The sequence below is a fragment of the Tinamus guttatus genome, unplaced genomic scaffold (genome assembly GCF_059628265.1).
Source record: "Tinamus guttatus ecotype Peru unplaced genomic scaffold, ASM5962826v1 Tinamus_guttatus_pri_ptg000172l, whole genome shotgun sequence".
Lineage (NCBI taxonomy): Eukaryota > Metazoa > Chordata > Aves > Tinamiformes > Tinamidae > Tinamus > Tinamus guttatus.
The window spans coordinates 870,427-892,010 of NW_028288706.1; the positions used below are offsets into that span (position 1 = coordinate 870,427).

At 53.7% G+C, this 21,584-nt stretch overlaps 1 protein-coding gene across 1 annotated transcript in view; it reads right to left on the bottom strand.

Moving 5' to 3' along the window:
- Positions 1 to 517: 517 nt before the first annotated feature.
- NTN3 (netrin 3) overlaps positions 518 to 21,584 on the bottom strand; it is a 40,857-nt gene continuing 19,790 nt past the window's right edge. Inside the window, exons 3-7 of the mRNA XM_088523029.1 lie at positions 20,645 to 20,833; positions 11,063 to 11,212; positions 10,026 to 10,079; positions 2,739 to 2,813; positions 518 to 1,919 (exon numbers count right to left, since the gene is read on the bottom strand). Coding sequence (XP_088379155.1) covers positions 1,591 to 1,919; positions 2,739 to 2,813; positions 10,026 to 10,079; positions 11,063 to 11,212; positions 20,645 to 20,833 — 797 coding nt within the window. The 3' untranslated portion in view covers positions 518 to 1,590. The remainder of the gene's footprint in view (positions 1,920 to 2,738; positions 2,814 to 10,025; positions 10,080 to 11,062; positions 11,213 to 20,644; positions 20,834 to 21,584) is intronic.

Sequence of the window (21,584 nt, forward strand, 5' to 3'; positions counted from 1 at the left end):
TGCGTGTTCCACAGACATTCCCCTGTGCCCAGGTTCGCACTGGCCAAACTCCCCTGTCCTGAATGACCGCAGTACTCTGGCAGTCTTTTCATTGCAGACCACAGCACCACCCACCCCTACCAGTCTGGACACGGAAGCACCAGGCCACCCATGGGATGGAGAGGCTGTCATTGGCTCAAAAGGCAAAGCTATCATCCTAATGAAATGGAAGATTGTAAGGTAGGCTACGATAGCTCACCAAGCCATCTGATGTTCCTAAGGCAAGTTCTGTAGGGGAAGGACTATCTTTTATCATATAAAGTCTTATTTCTACTTGTATTTATTATGCTAAGACAGTTACTACCTCAACACGGGAAGATACTTCTGCTGTCTGTTTGAACTGCAGGCTAAAACATTATGAGAAGAAATAAAAGAGGATGCCCATGCAGGCTGGTCAATAAAAATTACTCTCTCTTCCTGCCAACTCTGCCTTGTGTCCTACCTCCTAAGGCAACCTTGGCCATAGCAATACTTTCCAGGAAGGCATGGAATCAGGCCAGCTCTGAGTGATGCACATCAAGTCAGACAGTCACTGGGTATCAACTCAACAGAAATCATTGGAATTCTGCTAGTCATTACCAGCTGAGGATACAGGCCCACACACATGCAAGATAATACAAGATTGCTTAGGTCAGCCTCTCCACTCTACCCCAGGTCCTGGATACCGGTGGGGCCAACTATAGCCTTTATGGAGATGGAGATGGAAAAAGGGGGTCTCCAGGTCTTTCCTGTTGAGTCATGTGGGTCACACAGTAGGACAGGTAAAGGCAAGGGGGTTGTGCAGTATGTCCCTTTCTTACTGGAGAACACATCTCTGCTTGGCAGTGGTCACCAGCCCATTGCCAGGGCCTGACTCCTCACCATGATTCTTCAGCAGCACAGTGGTTCTACCCCAGACTAGGGCATGGCGTCCAGGTAAAGCTGAGGTCACCAGTGAATCAAGTTTTGCAAATGTTCATTTGGTTCTTCCTAGTGGAGCTCCTGGGGCTCATCTCCCTCCAGTACTGGATGGCTTCCATTGAGCTGGTCCACATGCACATTGGGATGAAGAGAAGAATCTGACCTCGTATTTCTATTTGGCAAGAAAAAGGGCCATAGCGAACTAATGACAGCCCACTTTCAGCGAGTATGGAAGAAGCAGGCCCTGGATGCTGGAAAAGGAGAGCTGTGAATTCAGACATTAACACTGGGCAGAAAAAAAGACTCTGTTGAAGAGCACAAAAAGACTAGAAAATGAGAGCTATGAACGGCATATCTGGAGCAGGAAACCAACCCTCTTTGAGCTCCTTTAGGCAACAGGCACCAAGAGGGTCTCTCTCCACTTTGCTCCTCATTAAAGGTTTGTCATTACTGCGTTATTTTTAATACACATTAAGATAAAAAAGACCCACACGCACACTCACACGTGTAGACACACACAAAAGGAAAATAATTGCCAAAATATACACTATAGACAGAAGAGTCTGTTCATACTATGTATATATACAGAGTCTCTGGGAGCAGTCTAGGCAGCGCGCACAGGCAGGGCTGAGGGCTTAGATATGAAACTCCTCATGGTTTCATGCACTTCCCTTTCTTCTCCCGCCGTTGCAGTTTCCGAAGGCGACGAGTCCAAGCATCCCTCCACTGAATGACCAGGCTATTCTTATCGGCCATCAGTCCTGGCCGATCAGTGGAGTTTTCACTGATGCCCATGACCAAGTACTTCTTGCTGATCTGGATCTTGGGACACTTGCAGGACAGGTCTTTCATGTGAATCCACAGGAAGTTGTCACCACGCTTGACCCGCTCATCACGGCACTTGTAGACAGACAGGATATTGATGGTGAACTTGGCCCAGTTGGCCACTGTCTCCATTTCTAAGATGTTCACTTGAACCACTAAGGGAAAAGAAAGAGAGATACAATGACTGAGGGTGCAGTTGATGGGGAGACACTCTGCCTTGCTCCTTTGAGGAAATTCTGGTGGCAGACAGGTTGCCTTGGCCAGGCTTGCCACAGCAATACTTCCCAGGAGAGCATGGAGTCAGGCCAACTTTGCCATATGGGACTGGACTGGCAGCCCTGGGAGTGCCTTTCTCTCCTGGCGGTGGATGGTTGGCACAGTAAGGACAGTGATGGCCTAGCTGTCCTCAGGACCTCCTTCTGCAAGCAGCCTGCAAGCAGAGGTGGGCTTGGTGATTGAGGGAGCCCGCCTCTGAATCTTCTTTTGGTAAGCTCCATGTGACTGGGAAATTTGGTACCCCTGCAGGGAGGAAAAGGCATCTCTCTGGGGATGGAGGCCTATCTCCCTGCCGGCACATGCAGAGTAGACCTCTAGAGCAAGGTGACTTAGCCTCCCATTCAGCCCCCCTGAAGAGAAGGACTCTCATTCCTAACATGTGGCATTGATCTGGGGCAGAAGCATAGTCCTGGAGGTGCTGCAACCCAGAGGCCACGGGGAGTGGGGCTGAGGCCACTGTGAGCATGGAAGGTCATCAGAGAAGTCAAAAGGCCAGGCCTGTGTCTGACACACAGAGTGGGGGTTCCTCATGTGCTCTTCTGGCGATGGGAGCATGCCCATGGCCATGCTCCATGGTATGAGCCCATGGAGACCTTCATCAGGACCTTCAGCCATGGTCAAACTGAAGCTGGCCCTTGGCCCCAGAGCTCCCTCCTCAGCAAAGCTGAGCTTGATGTAGTAAGGAAGAAGGCTCTTACCATAGTCCTTCTTGCAGTACTTTTTCATATTAATCTTGTAGTTGCCTTTGGCTGGCTTGCAGTACGAGTCACAGTCTGTAGAGAAGGAAGAAAGGGTTGAGTCCTGAATGATTTGAAGTGAGCAATGTCAGTTTAATACTGTCCCAGGCAGAAGGGGAAGGGGAGAAAGGAACAGGAGGAGGTAGATACGGTGGAGGAGAGATCAGGAAAACCCAGCTTCTGCAGAAGATGGCATATGCACCAAATCCAAATGCCCTCCAGGAGGTTTCTTAGTCAAAACCTTAACTGTTAGGAATTGACACAGTTACTTTGTGCTAAGGTGAGCCCTGGCAGCTCACACGAGTTGTGGGTTGGCCATGCTGTGAACACTCCGGCTGCACTACTAATAGGAAAGCCTCAGTAGCTGGGAAGAGAAACTAAGTGGCAGCACTTCTGGGCCTATCATACAGGCTGCATCTACTCCTGTACTGAGCAAGTCTTAATGGTCTCCTAGGGAGTCTGCTGGATAAATCATAATAAGAATGTCTGAGAGAGCCTGAGGGTCCTCCTTTTGGGGCTCAGAGGAAATGGATGGAGGGAAAAGCAGATATCCCACTTGCTCCATCCGCAGGATAACAGAGGGTCACCTGCAAGGCCTGAGGGGTCTCGTCTCACTCTGGACAGATTGGGCAGTGGAGACCACGAAGATCACACAAGAGCATGGCAAAGGAGAATCAAGAGGAAAGATGCAGTCCTGTAAACATGGAAGGTGAAGGAAAGAGAGCACTCAGCATCAACCCTACTAACCTCAACTGTCTGGGCCAGAGACCCAAAGTAAGGCCTGAATCCAGTCCAACGGCAAGGAGTTAGGTATAAACACATTTCAGGTCACTCCAAATAAGGGATATAGTCATTCTTAGACTCATACTCTTCAGAAGCCGTTCAGGGTCTCAGGGTCCAGAGGAGCAAGGAACTTCTCCCTTGGGACTAGCCCTCCAAAGACCTCCTAGGGTGCCAAAAGGTCATCAAAGCTGGACAAGACAACTCTGGACCCTGGAGAGCAGACAGGCTAGCAAAGAAGCTCTCCTGCAATGCAGGTTGCTGTCAACCGCCTGCGCATCACTCTGCTCACCCTGGCAGGAACGGTCCGCATGCCACCCTCTGCGGGCATGCAGCGTCTCTGCCCAGCTTCCCTCAGGCTCCTGGCCTCCACCCACCCCCGGGGAAAAGCTCATGTCCTCAAGGGTGGTGTTTTTTTTTTTTTTTCCTGTGCATTTCTAAAGGCCCCAGATTTGCATCTCAAGCGGAGTGAGGGCAGGCCGGGAATGCCTCTTTCCTTCTCCCCAAAGGCTTTGATCCCAACAATTGCCTGGAGCAGCCCAGTTCTCTGCCTTTCTTTGCCCCTGCCATCCTCTTTTGAAATCTCAATTTGTCTCCTTCCAAGTGGCATGTTTTTTTCTAAGCACATCTTTCTTCCTTTCTTCCCATCGCTCAGGTTCTCTGTCCAGCTTGGCAGAGCTGAATCCACTTCCCCCGGGACAGAGCGAGCAGTCAGTGAAGTTGTCTTTGTTTGCAGGTTGCCACAGCGATCGTTGGGGACGGAGGCAGGGAGGGAGCGAAGGTTTGGGGGAAGAGATGGGAATAGCAGCTGCCCTGTGTGAAGAGGAGGAAGAAAAAAGAAGGAAGAAAGGATCCCAGAAACGCAAGCTTGTCCTGGGCTCTCCTGCTTTCTCCTTTCCTGCCTGACTCCCTTTCATGGGGGACTTTGGGACGCCTGTTCCGAATTTGTCGTTAATAGAAACGGCTCAGCACAGGGCTGATTCCTGGACCCAGGGGCTGAGCCTTGCTCAGGCTCCCTGCACCCACCTCGCTGCCCCTCTGCGGGGGCCCACGTTGGTGGCACGTGCCCAGGGGCTGGTGGTAGCCCTGGTGCACGGCAGGACGCAGGGGCCGGCTCTGGCCTCCTGTCCTGCTGGTGGGGCCTGTGGCACTGGACCCCTCATCTCGGCTCACAGGACACATCCAGGGCGCCTGAGGGAGAAACCCAGGAGCGAGCAGTCTGGAGGCATGGGCAGAATTTGCTTCTGGGACATGTTCTGGGCTGGCAGAACTTGTGTCAGCAGATCCCTCACAGCCCTGGGGGCAACTCTCCTGATTGCCCCCAGCCAAGTCCACCAAAATGTGCTATTTTCTACACAAGTCCACCAGAGACAGAAGTGGAATCACCCTTTTCTTCCTCAAGGATAGTGGGAAGAGGTTGTCCACCCACCCATGTCACCCTTCAGGCCACCCCAGGTGCTCCCGGGCATCTCCCTTGCTACAAGATGCTGCCCCGGATGAAGGTCAGGATGACATGAGGGTGCCTGTGCCAGGAGGCACGGGGGGCCCAGGCCCACAAGGGCTGCACGCAGGGCTGCTGGCAACTCCCCGAGGAGCAGGGACAGGGACAGGGCAGAGATGGCAGCAGCAGGAGACACCTTTGTGGAGGAGGGAGCTAAAGGTGAAGAGCACTGCCCGGGACGGAGCCCCGGAGAGCTGCCCGCGGCGCGGAGCCTTGCTGCCTAGGAATGATTTGTAAGTGCCACAAGCTGTAAAGCGATCTGCAAGGGTCAGAAAACACCTTTCCAGGACTGGAGTGATTTCTCTTGACGAAACTGGAGGAGTGTCAGAGCAAAAATAGGAGGGAAAAAAGGAAACAAAAAAAAAGAACCAGAAATGAATACCAGCAGGATTCTTGCAGCTCGAAAGCCTGCCCAGCGTTTCAGCAGCCCGTGAGCCCTGCTCCATCCCAGCCTCCGCACGCATGATCGGATGCTGACGCACAAGCTGGGGGACACAGGGAAGGGCTGGGGACGGGCACAAGAGGCAGCTGCAGGGGCAGGGATGGGAGGGGAGCAGCACTGGGCACAGGGACAGCGTGGGGATGGCCTGGGGCAGCCCAGGTGCCACCAGCACCCGGTGACGATGCCAGGCTGGGGCTGTGGGCACGAGGAGATGCCACTGCTGCCGATGTCCCTTCGCTGCCAGCCCTCTTTGTGCGCGTTCATTAGCAGAAGAAAGGGAACGAAGAAGAAAGAAAAACAATAACCGCCCTGGGCTCCTGCTTGCGATTAACATAATAAAACTACGATGCCCAAAGAGGCAGAAATGGTGCATGGAATTAACAATTTGGGATTAGCTGGGGGCCTTTCAACCTCCACTTCATGCCCGGGAACAATCCTCAAATATAAAATCCACTGCTGCCTCAATTTATGTAAGAAACAGGAAAAAAGAGAGAGCCTGAGTGATGCAAGGCATGTTTCCCTGCCCGCACGTGGTGCTACATGCGCTGCAGGGTTGGGAAGGAGGCCCGGGGAAGCACCGGGGGCTCCCAGCCCTCATCCCGGCTGCATGGGTAGGTGCCAGCCTGTGCCCTGGCCACCGTCCCACCTTGTCCCTGCCCGCGTCTGTCTCCCACCTGCCCAGCTCCTGCTGGACTCGCCCCCGTCCCCACACGTGCCAGCAGGGCGTCCCCTGGGACACCGCTGCACACGCTGCCATTCCAGCCCCAAGTCGCCCCTGTCCCCGCTCCAGCACATGCCCCCGCGTCGCCCCGAACTGAGGGCACGTGACGAGCGGCCCCGTGCGCAAGGGCCGGCCCTGAGCGGCGGCGAGGGCGGCGCGCCAGAGGCAGTGGCTTTGCACATCTGGTTTACTTCTCCTTGCCTTGAGAAGGAAAAAAAAAGAAAGAATATTTTGTTTTAAGAGAGATGTAACTTAATTAGGTGTTATGGCTGCAAATCTTTTACTGCTGACTTTGAATTCCTCTAAAGCCCTGCTTTGCACTCTGCTGGTTTTGTTAATTCTGCTAACGGGGAGTGTGAGGTTTTTTTTTTCTTTCACTAAGTGGAAATATTTTAAAATAATAATAATAATATCATAAAAAATAGAGCTGGGACATTTTGTTACGGAGCTGGTTTGTTGCTTGGGCAGAAAGATCAAAGCTGGAGCTTGAGGGTCACCAAGGGCTGGAGAGGCAGGAGAAGGCCAGGCGGTGAGCAAAGTGGCTGGAGCGAGGGAGAGGATGGTAAATGCCATGGAAAAGCTGTGACTCACCCAGGAGAAGGTCCCAGGGCGTGAGGGAGATGGGCAGGGAGCAGAGGAGCAGCTGCACACCTGAAACCAGAGGGCCGCAGGCAATGACACCCTGTCCCTGGACTACTGGCTGACGAAGGATGGAGGTGGGTGCAGAAGAGGAGGACAAGATGCCCTGAGTCTTGCTTGGGATGGCAAAGGTGCAGGATGGGGAGCAGCCAAAGGCCTCCCAGGAGCAGCATCCCGGATGATGCGAGGATGCCTGCCCGCCCTGGGTCCCCGCTCATGACACGTGTGGGGTGGCCGCCCCGCGGGAGCAGGACCCCGGCCGTGTCCCGGGCTCTCCTGTTCAGGCTCCCAGCAAAGGCAAACCACTCGGCATGCAGCATGTTTGAGCTAGAAGCCAGAAATCTTAGAACAACAAACCCACAGATAAAACTACAGGCAGCTTGAGAGAGACCTTCTCTGCTAAAACAAAGTAAACACCCAGGTCTCCATTGAGTGCCATTTATTTTTAGACAGCTGAAAATATCAGACATTATTCTAAGAATGTTCCTATTTATAAAGCACTGAAGGGGAGTCACCTTGATTACCTCCACTCCATGTGCTGCCCTGTGTTTGCAATAAAACCTTCCAAATCCCCTTTTCTCCCCCTTTGCTCAAAGCCCCTTCTTTGGTGTTCCCAGCTCCCAGTTAGGAGCTTCAGGGCCAAAAAGCAAAAAAGTTCCTGTTTCAAAATGAACTGGAGAATAGTCTTGCATTAATTTCCCATAAGCCTTCTTGTCCAAACCAGAGCCAAAGGAAAGACAAACACCTGCATTCAGCTCCCTCTCGCTCTGCTTGCCAAGAGCCCTGATGGAAAGGGGACCCCCAAGGACCCCTGGGTGCCAGGGAGCAGGAAGGGGCTCCCATCTAGCCCTGTCATCCCTCCCTGCTTCCAGCTGGCGTTGAGAACTCCGAACGGAGAGCACCACAGGGACGAGGGGCTCTGGCTGGGGTCTCCCATCCCATGTAGATGGGCTGCAACGTGGAGCCTCTTCTCCCTCGTGAAGGATCACATGGAGGAGCCATGGAAGTCCCCAAGCAAGGCAGGGCTGGGACAGAGGTGGTGTCACCCTGCAAGCTGCCCTGTCCTGCTCAGCCTCCCCACCAGAATTACCAGCACAGATAACTCAGGTCTTATCATAGCCCACCGCACTGTACAAAACGCCTGACGCACAGAGCTCTGGCACTATTCCACACCCAGAGCATGAAACCAAACCTCTGCTAGATCCATTTGGAGCTGTCTGACACAGGATAAAATTCATATAGTGATGATACCTTGCTTCTCGCTAGAGCCAGGATGGATGGAGGGGCCAGAAGCTCTGCTGAGCCAGCCAGAGCTGGGCGAGTGCGAGGAGCTGTGCCAGGTTGCACGGGAGGCTCTGAGAAAGCTCCCTCCTCTCCCTCGCTATCCGCACACAAGCCAGCCTGGGAAGGGTAAACAGTTGTTGGCATTTCACACCATTTCCATGCTGGAGGTCCTTTTGGGACCACAGGTACCAGGATACGAGTCAAGCACAGCGTAGGATTTCTTGTCTTTCATGTGGGATGGGTGAAAGGACCAACGTCTTGAGGACAGTGGGGGAAACCGTGGCCCGAGAGGAAAACTGACCTCTTCTCCTTGCCTGTCCTGGCCAAGCCAGGAAGGATCCCTACACATGGACACACAAGTGGAGTGCTAGGAACAGCCACACTGTGGTGCTAATGGGGTTGAAATGGGACTCCAGAAGGAGCAGTAAGAGGGAGAGAAGTCCTGCCAGGCTCTCCTCCTTGTGCACAGAAATGCTCGATTGTGCCCTTGAGGAGGGCCCCATCCACTCCGACCGCTGATGATAATCACGTAAGAAACAGACATGACAAGAAGATGGATTAGATGGCAGAATTAGATAGTTTGGGAGAAGGAGGGAGGGCCTATTAAAGGAAGGAGGTTGGGGATGAGACATGCAAAGAGGCTGTTGCACCGTCTGCCACGGCAGCTGCTGGGGCCCGTCCTGCAGAGCCATCCAGGGCACTGCGGGCTGGCTGCTGCCGCAGCCGTGCTCTGCTCCGGGCTCCATGGCTGGTGGCACACCACTGTGTGGTGCTATCGGCATGCTTTGTGTCAGAGATTGATGGCATCTGCGGGAGCCTCCGTGCAGCACCAGCAGCAGGAGCCAGACTGGAAGAGGGGGTCGAATCCACCAGTCCAGGCATCTGCATTGCACTAAGCATCCTGGTACCCAGCCTTTCCCCAGGCTACAGCTTCTGCAGAGCTCGAGCCAATGCAGGACACTGCATGGAAAACAGACTCTTGTCTCTCCGGTCAGAGCATAAAAAGGGCTTGTTCCTGAGGAGGTCTAATGGCTTAGACTCTTACATCAGAGGTATCTCCCTTATGCGTGCAAGGTCAAAAAGTTGGGCATGGAGCTGCCCCTCTGCAGCTGTGACTGCCTCGTGTGTGCCAGCCTCAGTGTGAAGGGATGGCAGCAGCAGATTCCATGAGGGCTGCACTGGACCCAATGCCAGAGCAGAGTGTTAGTACTGGGATGTCCTGCCATTTTGTTTCTCACTTTCCAGAAATAAATAGGATTTCAAATCTCATTAATATTTTTTGCTAAAGGCAACCTCATGGCTAATCATAGAATCATAGAATCATGGAATCCTTAAGGTTGGAAGGGACCTCTAGAGGTCATCTAGTCCAACCCCCCTGCACACGCAGGGTCACCTAGAGCACATGGCACAGGACTGTGTCCAAGCAGGTTTGGAAGATCTCCAGGGAAGGAGACTCCACAACATCTCTGAGGAGCCTGTTCCAGCACTCTGTCACCCTCACTGTTAAAAAATTTTTCCTTAAGTTCCTGTGGAACTTTGGATGCTTCAGTTTGTGGCCGTTTCCTCTAGTTCTATCAGTGGCCACCACTGAAAAGAGGCCAGCACCATCCTCCTCACTGCCTCCCTTGAGGTACTTATAGACACTGCTCAGGTCTCCTCTCTGCCTTCTCTTCTCCAGGCTGAACAGGCCCAGCTCTGTCAGTCTTTCCTCATAGGGCAGATGTTCCAGGCCCTTGATCATCCTTGTAGCCCTGTGCTGGACTCTTTGGAGAGGTAGCTCAGCACTTGGTCTCTGGGTATCTCAATGAGGGGAGAGGAGAGGAGAGGTGAAGAGAGGAGATGCCTGGAGCCATGGCCTGGCCCCAGGTGCAGAAGTCTTACCTGCAGGTGCTTCTGTGCTGGTGATGAGGGAGGTTGGGTTGATGGCAGGGATCTCTGGAAGAGAAAAGGAGAGATGTCTTAAGGAAGAAGGGTCAAACCCCAGGGTACCTCTTCTTTCTCCTCCCAGCCCACCACTGGGGTAACACTTCTTATCTGGGCAGAGGAGCCAAGCTGAGAGCTCCTGAAAGGGGACTTGCCCCCATGTGAGGTCTTCATGCCCCTGCCGCCTTCTTAAGTAACTCCAGGATCTCCCTGGAGGCCAGGGAAGGTTCTGAGGACAACACACACATTAAAGCCCTCCACAAACAAGGTGCAGAGAGGATTTCATAGGTCACGTCCCAGAGAGTAAGCTAAGAAAGACAGCAGACTGAACAAGCTTGATCTAGACATCACAGGCTCTTCAATGCACCTGGAAATTTCCATTCTGAGCTTAATAAATTGGAATATGTTGAGTCACTGCAGTCCTCAAGAATCATAAGTCACTTCTGCAGCCAGAGCTGAAAAACACTCCATGGTTCGTAACACTGTGATAAGCGTGGGAAAGACAATGCTTCCTCCTGTCAATGAAACCTTGGGGAAATTCTGTCCTAACTCCAAGCCAGACCATGCAAAACCTGCCCTTACTCCAAATCTGACTGACCATGTGCCAAACACAGCTATGGGAGGGAAAGGTACCTTGTTGTAACTGAAGATAGGATTCATCAGCAGTTATTTTAGCTGACTAAAAGTGAGCACTAATTCAAGGATGACATTTAGACCCTCCCTAGCTAACGCAGTGAAATAGTCCCCTCCTGAAAGCAGTTTAGTCATCCTGCCTCATCCACCTCTTGGAAGATCGCTGCCACTGATGGAGAAGCCCTTGGCTTGACTACTTCAGAGCACTTCCACTTGGCACAAGCTCTCCATGAGCTCAGTGGTGGAGAGGAGAGCTATCCCTTGGCTCCAGCGCACGGGGATGAGGGCACCAAGGTGCTATGTGAGGGCACATCAGACCTGGAACACGACGGGTGCAGCACTGGGAGCGCAGCGGTACTCACTGATGCAGGGGGCCACCGGCGAGCGGCTCTGCTGGTAGCCCTTGGCACAGCGGTTGCAGGTGAGGCCTGTCACGCCATCTTTGCACGGACACTGACCCGTGGTCTGGTTGCAGGTTTTACCAGCTGCTCCAACTGGGTGGCAGTCGCAGGCTGAACAGGAGAGAGAGGGAAGAAAAGTTCCAGTTACACACCTGGCACAAACTGTCCACACCACCGTGCTCAGCCTGATGTTTAGTTAGCGACGGGCCAAAATTTCAACAAACTCCAACCTCCTCCTTCTGCCCTTGGTCATAGGCCGCAGTGCAGGTAGGCCGAGGAAGCGGGAAGGAGGGCAAAGGCAGCAGGGCAAGCCCAACCTGGCAGGAGGAGGATTAGGGCTCATTAAGGTAGATAATTGCTGCAAGGTGACAGGAGGGAAAGAGAGAGAGACAAATAAAAATGTTACTTTCCAACAACAGATTTTGGGGAAAATCATATGTTTTAAATGTGTTTAATACAGAACTTCATCAAGACCTGCTTGGGACGGAGAGAAAAAATAAAAGAGGAAATCAGCGCATTCCACTCTACTAGGTTTTCCTGGTGAGGAAGTGAACGGAGCCAGCCGCCCTGGCACAGCGGGAGTGGAGGTGACAGGGATGGTGACGGCTCGATGGGGTGGGGAGGTCATCCGTACCAATGTCCCCATGCCCTGCAGAGGCAGCAGTTTCAGCCTGAGCGCCTGCACTAGCCTGCAGGTTTTCTGGCTATTTTTATCCTTCATGCTGCCCATTTGTCTCCTGTGAACACGGAGGAGGAAGCCCTGGCATGGGGTGGAGGCCTTAAAGAAGGGACCGACGTCACCACCTGGCAGAGAAGGCATCACTGTAACTTGAGGGAGGTCCATCCTAGGGCAAGGAGTCAACAACCACACAGGCTGCAGGCAGCAGAGTATTGGGAGGGAGATGAAACTTCAGGCCCTGTTGTGGCCAGGCCCAGCAATGAGACCCACAGGTCATGTGGACATGTGAAAACTCTCATGCAGAGGGAAGAGTATGGCCATGGATGGGATCAAAGGCACTACAAGGACAGAATCCTTCTCTACACATACCCGGGAATGCTTTACACTCAGCCCAAAGCCACCTCGACCAGAGGGCAATGCCCAACCACATAGCAGTGGTGAAAGGCATTTTCTCTACTTGCTCCCCCACCCCTCAGCTACTGCAGAGCTGAACCAGTACTGAGATTTTTTGCAAATTTTAAGCTCATTTTAGTTTCAGGAGGTCTGAAGTGAGTTGTCTCAATGCTTTCCAAGCCACAACGCCCGGACTCATCCTCTCTCTGTATGACCCAGTGGCAGAAGGATGCTGTCCTCATGCGTTTCCACCACAGCCTCTCAAAGGGACAGGTGCTATCTATCTGAGTCGGGGGAAAGTTGCCCTTGGGAAATATGCTACAACAGCACAGGTTCTTGGCTTGGATGACAGAACTGCCAAGGGTTGTCTAAGAAGAGAAGAAGACAGTGCTCATCAACAGAGGACCTTCCCATCCACCTTTCTGGGGCTCGGTGTGGCTCTGAGCTGGAGAAGGTTATCTGGGCCTCCATCAGTGTAAGAGTTGAATGTGATTCCAAAGCAAAACAAAAACAGCTCCCCCTTGCCCACCCCCGCAACCCCCTGATGTTATCATTTCCCTAATTTTCACCAGATGGGACCTCGTCAGAGCACCACAGCGCTGCTCCCCAGGCCTTCTCCTACATGGTGAGAAACAAGAGCAAGCAGCCTCTAATGGGGACCAGATGCTTCACTCCTTATCAGATCTTGGCTGGGATTCGAAACGGACGTGTTTCTGACAAGGATATTTTGGGGGCTCAGCTGTGATAACAAATGGCAGTGAGTGAGGGAGTCTTGGCATGATGTGGGGCCTTCAGAAACACAGGGCCTTTCTTCAGCCACAACACACTTTCTTGCCAGGATGGCTGGGGCCACGTAACACCTCACTTAGCAACCTAAGGCTTTTGCTAGCTCTCCTGGAAACACTCTGTAGTCAGGTCAACAGGGACCCCTCAGAGGCTTCTGGGATCACGGTGAGATCCAATCCCTGGACTTGATTTGCGGTTAAACGGGTCTCCAATACTGAGACATGACCAGCTGTACCGCAGACACCCTTCCTGCACCAATGGCTCTTGGGTAGTTATGAAGCCGGTGTTGCTGGTGCAGGTACGAGAGCCTCTTGAGCTGGGGTTTTAGAAGCACTCCTGCCCACGCAGCTATCTTGGGATAGCTGGGAAAACTCAGCGTATGCTACCCTGTCCCCTGAGACCCTCCTGGTGGGATTGACTCCTCCCTTATGGCTTGCTCAAGTCCACAACTTTGGCTTGTGGAGCTCAGACCTGCAAGCTGCCATACGCCAAACCCTCACACAGCTCCACATGACCCAGGCCATCGCCAAAGCCAACATAGCCCTGGGAAAATCTGCTGTGGGGAGAGGAAGATACTGGGAGGGATGGCAACCTCTCATAGCAGTGATGTGAGCAGGTTACATCAGGAGCCCATCCAAGGTGCCTGCTTGGAACAAAGCCGACAGCAACAGTCCAGTCCTTGGCCAGCCTTGGGATGCCTTCCCAAGAATAGCAGTACCACTCTATCCTGCTCCAGAACAGAGTAAGGGACTTATCACTCTCTTGAGCCACTCAGATTCCAACAGCTACTTCCAACACATCCTGAAGATCCCCATGTGGCTGCTCTACAGACTCTTCTCAAGGGTTTTCTGAATCCTGTGGCACTCAGAAAAAGCAAGTGCCCTTGGAGAATAGGCAGGTATGTCTGCTCCTGGAAAAGGTCTATTGCTTTGTCTCTTTTCATTTAGTAAAGGCTTGGATATCCAGCAGCAGGGCTGGGCATGATGTACCGTCCTTGCTTGCTAGCACCATGTTGGAGAAAGCAGCCTCATGCTCACCAGCATCACAGCCTTGGTGCTCCCCCTTTAAGGGCTCTTACTCCAATGCTTTCCTTGGATAGACTATGTATCTGTGCTTGGAGAATCCTGGGCCGACAGCGCGATCACGCTGTGGAGCCTGCCTGTGGGTCTGTTCCACCGACTCGTGAGCTTGCCTTCCTCGTGCCACGCGATGCAGTTTTCCAGCCTGCAAAGCCTCGCTTGCCATCAAGCGACTGGGTAGAAACCCTGCCAAGTGCTTTATCACCAGAGAAACCTATTACTGCAGCAGCTGCTCAGGTGGAGCTTGGACGTCACCGCAGACTTCAGTCTTCCACCGTGCTTTATGCACACGTAGTAAAAGACAGTCCCTGCCCTAAAAAATTTACGGCTAAAGGCATGGTTCCAGCAGAGATTTATACAAGTGCTTAGCTTCACACATTGTGGATAATCTCTTGGGCCTCAGCGGTGTATTCCTGGTGTTATGTTTAAGCATGTCCATAAATCTCTGTACAATCACGACTCAATTCATTTAAGTGGCTCCCTCTTTGTATTGTGGAAGATGGCTTTAAATGACTCCTGATCCTTCTTCTTGATTAGCAATTAAACCAGCTTTGCTCATCTTACATCCACGATAAGATAGGAGTTGCCACATCAGATCTCACCCATTGAGAAATTATCAGATTTCTTCTGGTCTCTTTGAGAGCGGCCTCCGGCTTTTACCAGCTCTTTAGGATACCTCACCCCACTACAATTTAACTGCCTTGTAATTGCACAAAGATTGATCAATCTTTACAGTACCCAAGGACAAGAACCAGTCCCAACGGCACCCAGTGCCACTAATGGGACGGATTTCACCACGGGGACAGCCCCTTGCAGCAGGTCTGGCAGCACGACTGCTGCGAGCCCAGGCCGCCGCGCGGCTCCGCTGCCACACACGGAGCCGCGCTCCCTGCCGCCTCGGAGCCGGCCCTTGGTGCTTCAATGCTGGATTAAGTCACTAGCTTCGAGCTTAACTCATCGGGTTTTACTTGCCAGAAAGCATGTCTTGCACCTAATATTGAGGGTATTTTTGCTTCTTAAGGCTTAGCTGCTACCGCTTTGCCCGTTTTCATTGGAGAAAGCTCACGTTTTACAGCTTTGTTTAAATTACAGGGATTAATGCGCAGCCATTCTTTGTTTGACTTTGCAATTACCACCACTGAACTAATCCTGTAGGTGGTTCAGTGTTTTCCATCCCGCTCCACGTAGCGCAGTCCTGGTGCCGTGTGCCGGCGGGCAGAGCGCTGGGAGCTCCCCTGCTCTCCTCGAGCCCTCTCTGCTCACTGCCTGGTGGCCGAGGACTCTGTTCAGGTGCCACGGGGACATGTGCCCATGTGGAATATTTATGCAGCTATCTTCTAGGCACTGAGTCCTAGTAAAGACCACGTTTGGAAAGTTATTTAATAACACAGTTTGTTTAAATGAACTGCAATAGTTACCGGCCTCTGGACTAGTGTGTCATGTCTTGAATATGAAAACAGCTTCATTCCTAAAGCCTGTAATGTTTCCTTCGCTCAGCTTCTGCCCAGCGTGAGTGCTGTGATGCACATGAAGACCTCCCTTCAAAGCCTGCACTGCCAGCAATGGCCTCGCTGCACCTCCCAGGTCACAGCGGCCTGCTCCGCGCATGCTTTTGGCATTTGCTGTCAAGACCTGATTTTTCTTCTCTCCTCTTTTTTTTTTTTGTTTTCTTGCAGGAATGCAGATATTCTGTTCTTTAGCCACATCACGCATCATTGCAGAAAACCAAACGATCACATCCCTGTGTATTTGCTGGGCAGCATCTCAGCACCCACCGTCCTTCACCTGCTACAATGCAACTTTTGCCATCAGGATATTTCCAAAGAGTATCAAATACCCCACCGTGGCCTGACTCTGCACCTCAGCAACCTAAGCAGAACCTAAGCAGAGCCTCTTCGCTGCACTGGGCATCCAGACTCCTAGGAAGAGACAGGTTTTGAACCAATTGGCTCCCATTCTACATGGATCCACCACTGTATATATACTAGAAACAGGGACAAATGCTCTGTTGTATGAAGGGAAGGACGGTCAAAGGAACAGATGCATTGAAGGATCTGATTCCTTTGAATCCCTGAGATGGAGCCAGGCACTGGCTTCTAGGCCCAAAGGTACTGCCTTTATTGCAAGATCCTCCTCAACATATGCCCCATAGCAGGAGACGGGCTTTGTGCACATGTTCATCTGGCTGGGCTGAGCCTTTGAGCATTTCAAAACCCCTTGCAAATGCTGCCAGCCCTCAGGAACCAGCAACCACAGACCAGGTTGGCAGAAAACTGCCTCTGGCTTGGCGTGCAGACTAGCAGGTGGGGAGGTTCTTCTGCAAGGGGGAGGATCTGCTGAAGTACCCAAGTCCTTCTCTTTGCCTGAGCCTGTGGAATTGCTCCTTGGCATTTCTCCTGGCAGAGCGGATGCCAGGGTATTTGCTCTCTCTTCACAGAACAACGTGCTCTTCATCGCTGTCAGGACACGGTGCATTCGCAGGCTCCTTCTGCTCCCTCCCCTCCCCGTTGCACCCGCTGCTTCTGCCAAGGTTGAGCAAGGGGACGAAAGCCTGGGGCATCTGGCAGCAAAGTGGCACCAGCACCTCGGGGTGCTTTGCATCCCAGCTCCCTCCATGATCTGCCCAAAGAAGTGGAAGGATGTGCTCAAGATGTCTCTGAACACCAGGGTCTGTGGTTTACCTGTAAATGACTGCAGAACTGTCCCTAAACGGAGATCCTTTCTATTGCCCTACAACTCGGCAGTTACCATGTTCTGAGGATATCAGAGCTGGACTTGCCCCAGCAGAGTCCAGGCTGCTGCACGGCCGAGGCAGGCAAAGCCATGGTGCGCGCTGTCGGAGGACCGTATTTTCTCCACATACTTTTTTCCAGCCTTAGCCTTGAAAATAAAGATACCTGAACCACAGCCAGCATAGGAAATACGCCGAACCCCTCCCACAGCTTAGCAGCATGTGGAAACAAATCCGGCGGGTACTCTGCGTCCTCGCACACACACGCTCTGCACGGATCGTCGTGGCCAAGGGTTCCTCGCGGCTCCCGCGGGCTGGGGGCTGCTCTCAGGTGGACACGGCTGCAGTCGATCCCAAGGGAAGGGCACAGGCTGCCGTCCCCGCTGCTCCTGGTTGCCAGAGAGCTGTGCAGAGGCCGAGGGAGGCAAAGTGCTCCCACAGAGCTGCACACAGCTCTGAGACCCAAACCTAGCATCTTGGCCATTTGCTGCCTTGCTCTGGTGACCCCGGGGCACCAGTGGGTGGCAAAAGCCCTTCAGGCTTCTGGTTGACTTGGGATTTTAATGCATATTTTTTGTTGCAAAGATAAAAGGAGCCAGGAACCCAAAGGGATGTAGAAACCTCCCATATGGGCACAGGGGAGCCAGCGCTACCCATGGAGGATGCTCAGCCAGAGATGCAGGTTCAGGTAGGGGCACAAGAAGCCCAGCACCCTGTGACAACCCGGGGGCTGAGCTGTGAACTCTTGCCAGCCGAGGAGTATCCTGCACTGCAGTCCCTGCAAGCCAAGGAAGTCCCCCGACCAGCTCTGCCCCTTTCCCTCCGCAGTGCCGGGAGCTTCGTGGAATAAAGCACCGTCAGCAGCATCCACATGTGTCGGATGGGAGGGAGGGAAGAGGTGCAGGGGGGAGATTTGACTGCGGCTCCAGTTCCGGCACATCCCCTGCCTGCCCCTCCAGAGGAAATGACTCAGGGCTTTTTTTGGAGAAACTGCAAGCCGGCAACTTTGCCGCCTGCGCTGGTGCTGTTGTGCTGGGCTGCGAGGTGGAGGGGGATCCTCTTCAGCTGGACACGTGTGGTGAGGGGCATGGATAGAGCCGCGCTGAGCACAGTTCCTACTGACCAGGCCCAATGGGCAGAAAATCATCAAGATAAAGACGCTTTGGCACAAGCTCTCCCAGTTCGCTTGTGCTGCAGCAGGAGCTGGGGGCTGCTGGCCCTGCTTCCCACGCCAGACTCCAAGCCGTGGTCATGCATCCGTGCCCGTTGCCGACAGGAGGGTGGATCCTGGCACACACGGCTCCCGAATCACTGCCAGCCCCCCTCGGCCTGGGCCGTCCCATCCCCTCCTTCAGCCGCAGATGCTCCAAAGAGGCACCGCAGGGAGGTGCTTTGTGCCGTCTCCACAGAACAAAAAGCAGGGCTTTCTCCTCTCTTCACGTCTCCTCAGCTGGATGCCCTCTCAAAGGGGTCCCTCCCCAACACGGTTCAGCTTTGCTTTGTGCGAAACAGCTGCATCCCTGCTAAAACGGCCTGCTCGCAGCTGGGGAGGGCACAGCCATGGCAGGGATCATGCAGCACCCTGCCAAGGAGCAGGACACAGCACAGGCTGTCACAGTGCAAGCCCATCTGCCATCTTCCCTCCGAATACCTGCTGTATCCCACATCCTCCTCTTCCTCTCCTGTGGTCAGCCCAAGGATGATGGTGCCAAATGTAGGTTCAGGATCTGACTGTCATCCACGAGGGCCTGGACACAGCCATAGGGGCTGCCATAGCCATGGGTGCTGGACAGTGGTGCTTGCTGGCTGCTTGCGTTCCTAAAAGTGATGAGCTTGTTGCTGATGAGCTGGCGGGAGGCAGGTCTCAGCTCTCCCTACCAGCACCCGCTCAGCCCTGCGCCTGCTGCTGCGTTGCACCTCATGGGGCACTTGCTAAAACTGTGAAGGGTCCCTCACCCTTCGCTTCATCTTCTCAGACATCCCCAGGAGAACAAGGACAGGCGGCTCATGCTGAAGACAAGGAAGGGATGTTGCCTATTCACAGGCCAGGACACAGCCTGGACCCAAATGAGATGTCCTTAGAAATGACACTCTGGAGAGGGGAGACCTGCAAGCCAAATACGTCCACTCCAGACTTGTGGCCACAAAGTTAACTGTCCTAACCCAGCTTCAGCAGTCACTGCAGGCCCTGCATAAGCCCTCCTTTCCCTGGCACTGCCATCCTGGCATCTCAGGGGCACCCCAAAGCAAAGCGAGCGGTTGTGCCCTCCTGGGCTGCCCCAGCTGCTCCTGTGCACAGATCAAGGTGGAGATGTTTCCCACCTCCCAGCAGCCAGGCTTCGAGGGCCCGAGTTGGCCTTCCCTGACTGCTGTCCTCTCTGGTGGAGGGCAGAGATGGAGAGCATTGCAACTGCTTGGTTCAGCTCTCTGCTCCACTGTGTGTGGAAAAGGAGGCTGCAAGTACCGAACAAGCAGCCTGGCTTTTGGAAGCACCTTTCTCAAAGGAGGAGAGGTAGCAAATCTGACCCCATAGGAGGCAAATCAAATCCACTTCAGGAACTGGTAGCTGGGAGGACAGTGGCATGAGCATTCGTCTCGAGTGACCACTCACAAAGGAGCTGGGTGCAGGTAGGGCATGCGCTACCTGCTCATTTGCTTGGAAAGGGTTCAGTCATTTGAAGCAAAGCAAGGAAGGGTCAGCGTGATGCCAAGAACCTCCTGAGCACTGGCCGAGAAGGTGCCTTGCAGCTGCCACTTCCCCGCAGCTGCTGAGGCTCAGCCACGGGGCTTAGCTGGATGCTCCTCTCATCGGCTTCCGCTGCCATCATCACGACACCGTGCTCCTTGCCAGGGAGGAAGCTGCACTCCCTTCCGGGAGATACTTGCAATCTAAGCTGGAAAAAGGGAATCAGGGGTGAATTCCTGGCTTCAGAGAAGCCTCCCTTTGGCTTTAGCAGGGCCAGTATTTCAGCTTGGATAGTGCTAGTCCTTGGAGATGATCAAGGTGATGCGCTAGCTAAACTATTCTGGTGAAACTGTTGTTTTGAGGCACCGCAGAGGGCAAGAAGGCAGGCCAGGCAGGCTATGCTAAGGGCTAAAAGCACAGGGAGGTTCAACCCCATGATGTTTGGCACGGCCATCGGCCTCGCGGGGTCAGGCTGAGCTCGCTGCCTGGGGACCCGGTGTGGCTCTTCACTGACACACAGGACAAGCCACCCCCTGCCTGTGCATCAGCATCCCTGCAAAACCAGCCAGGTCAAAGAGTCGGGCTAGAGCTGAAACCCTTGCCCTGAGGTCCTGTATGGCAGCACAGCAGGGAGGTGGAAATCGCTGTAAGCTGCACTTGAAAAGGAAGCCATCACAAAGCACGTTGTAGAGCAGACCAAACACTTCTGAGAGGGCCTGCGGCCAAAACCCGGAAGGCTGATTTCCAGCAAGTTTAGTGATGCCCTTTTCCAACACCTGCCCAGCCCAGCACTCTCCAACTCCTGGCTCCCAGGAACCAAAGCCATGGTCACAGGGGAAATCCTCTCTGTCTTTGCGAGGCAACAAGAGGGCCCTGGCAGTGTCTCCCTTTGCACAAGGCACTCCCAGGAACCTGCCCTTAGGTTTGCTGCCCTGGGGTTGTTCTCACCGTTGCTCAGAGCTTGGGAAGCCTGCAGAGGTGCTGAGCTCAAAAGAGACCTCCCCACTGCCGTGCTTGGGGAAGCAGAGAAAGGCTGAACTGGGGTTTAAGGTGACCCACAGTGGCTGCGAGGAGCAGCTATACTCTGAGCAGAGTGGGAAATTAGGTGGGGGGAACTCAAGAAAAGAGGAGAAAGACCAAGAGAGACTGTGTCACTTGTGCTGCCCGCATGGAGACCCCGCAGCCTTACCTTTGCAGGCCTTGCGATCGGTGATGGCCTTGCTCAGGTCACGGTAGAAGCCCTCCTTGCAGTAATGGCAGTGGCGCCCCGCGGTGTTGTGCCGGCAGTTGAGGCAGACTCCTCCACTCTTCCTGCCCGAGAGCTTGTAGAGCTCCATGTTGAAGCGGCAGCGCCGGGCGTGCAGGTTGCAGTTGCAGGCTGCGAGGGAAGGGGAGAAGGTGAAGCTGGGGTCCAGGCAGGGGAGCAGCTGAACTGCCCTTGGCTTGTGTGTGGAGAGTCCATCTTCACATGGGGCCCATTCCTCCCTCCATCTTCCACTGAACGCTTATGGGCAGGAGCACCAGGTGATGTGAATCACAGAGTCACAGAGGTCTGAGATTGGAAGGGACCTCTGGAGATCATCTAGTCCAACCCCCTGCTCCAGCAGGGACACCCAGAGCAGGGGCACAGGGCGGCATCCAGGTGGGTTTGAAGATCTCCAGAGAAGGAGCCTCCACAGCCTCTCTGGGCAGCCTGTGCCAGGGCTCTGTCACCCTCACAGGAAAGAAGTTCTTCCTCACATGGAGATGGAACTGCCTGGGTTTAAATTTCTACCTGTGACCCCTTGTCCTGTCACTGCCACCACTGAGAAGAGTTTGGCCCCCATCCTCGCTACACTCCCCTCAGGCACTTCTACATGTTGACCAGATCCTCTCTCAGTCTGCTCTTCTCCAGGCTAAACAGGCCCAGCTCGCTCAGTCTTTCCTCATAAGATAGATGTTCCCGCCCCTTAATCATCTTTGCAGCTGTAATGACCCCAAGGCTGGCAGGACCCTTAGCATGCACCCCGAAGATGGGCTTCAGGCTGGACTGTGGGTGGCAGATGGCTCCTTCCACAGTGAGTGAGGAGAAAATCTGCTTTAAGGAAGCGCAGAGGAGATGGTGGTAAGGGCCAAGCCAGCAGGCCAAA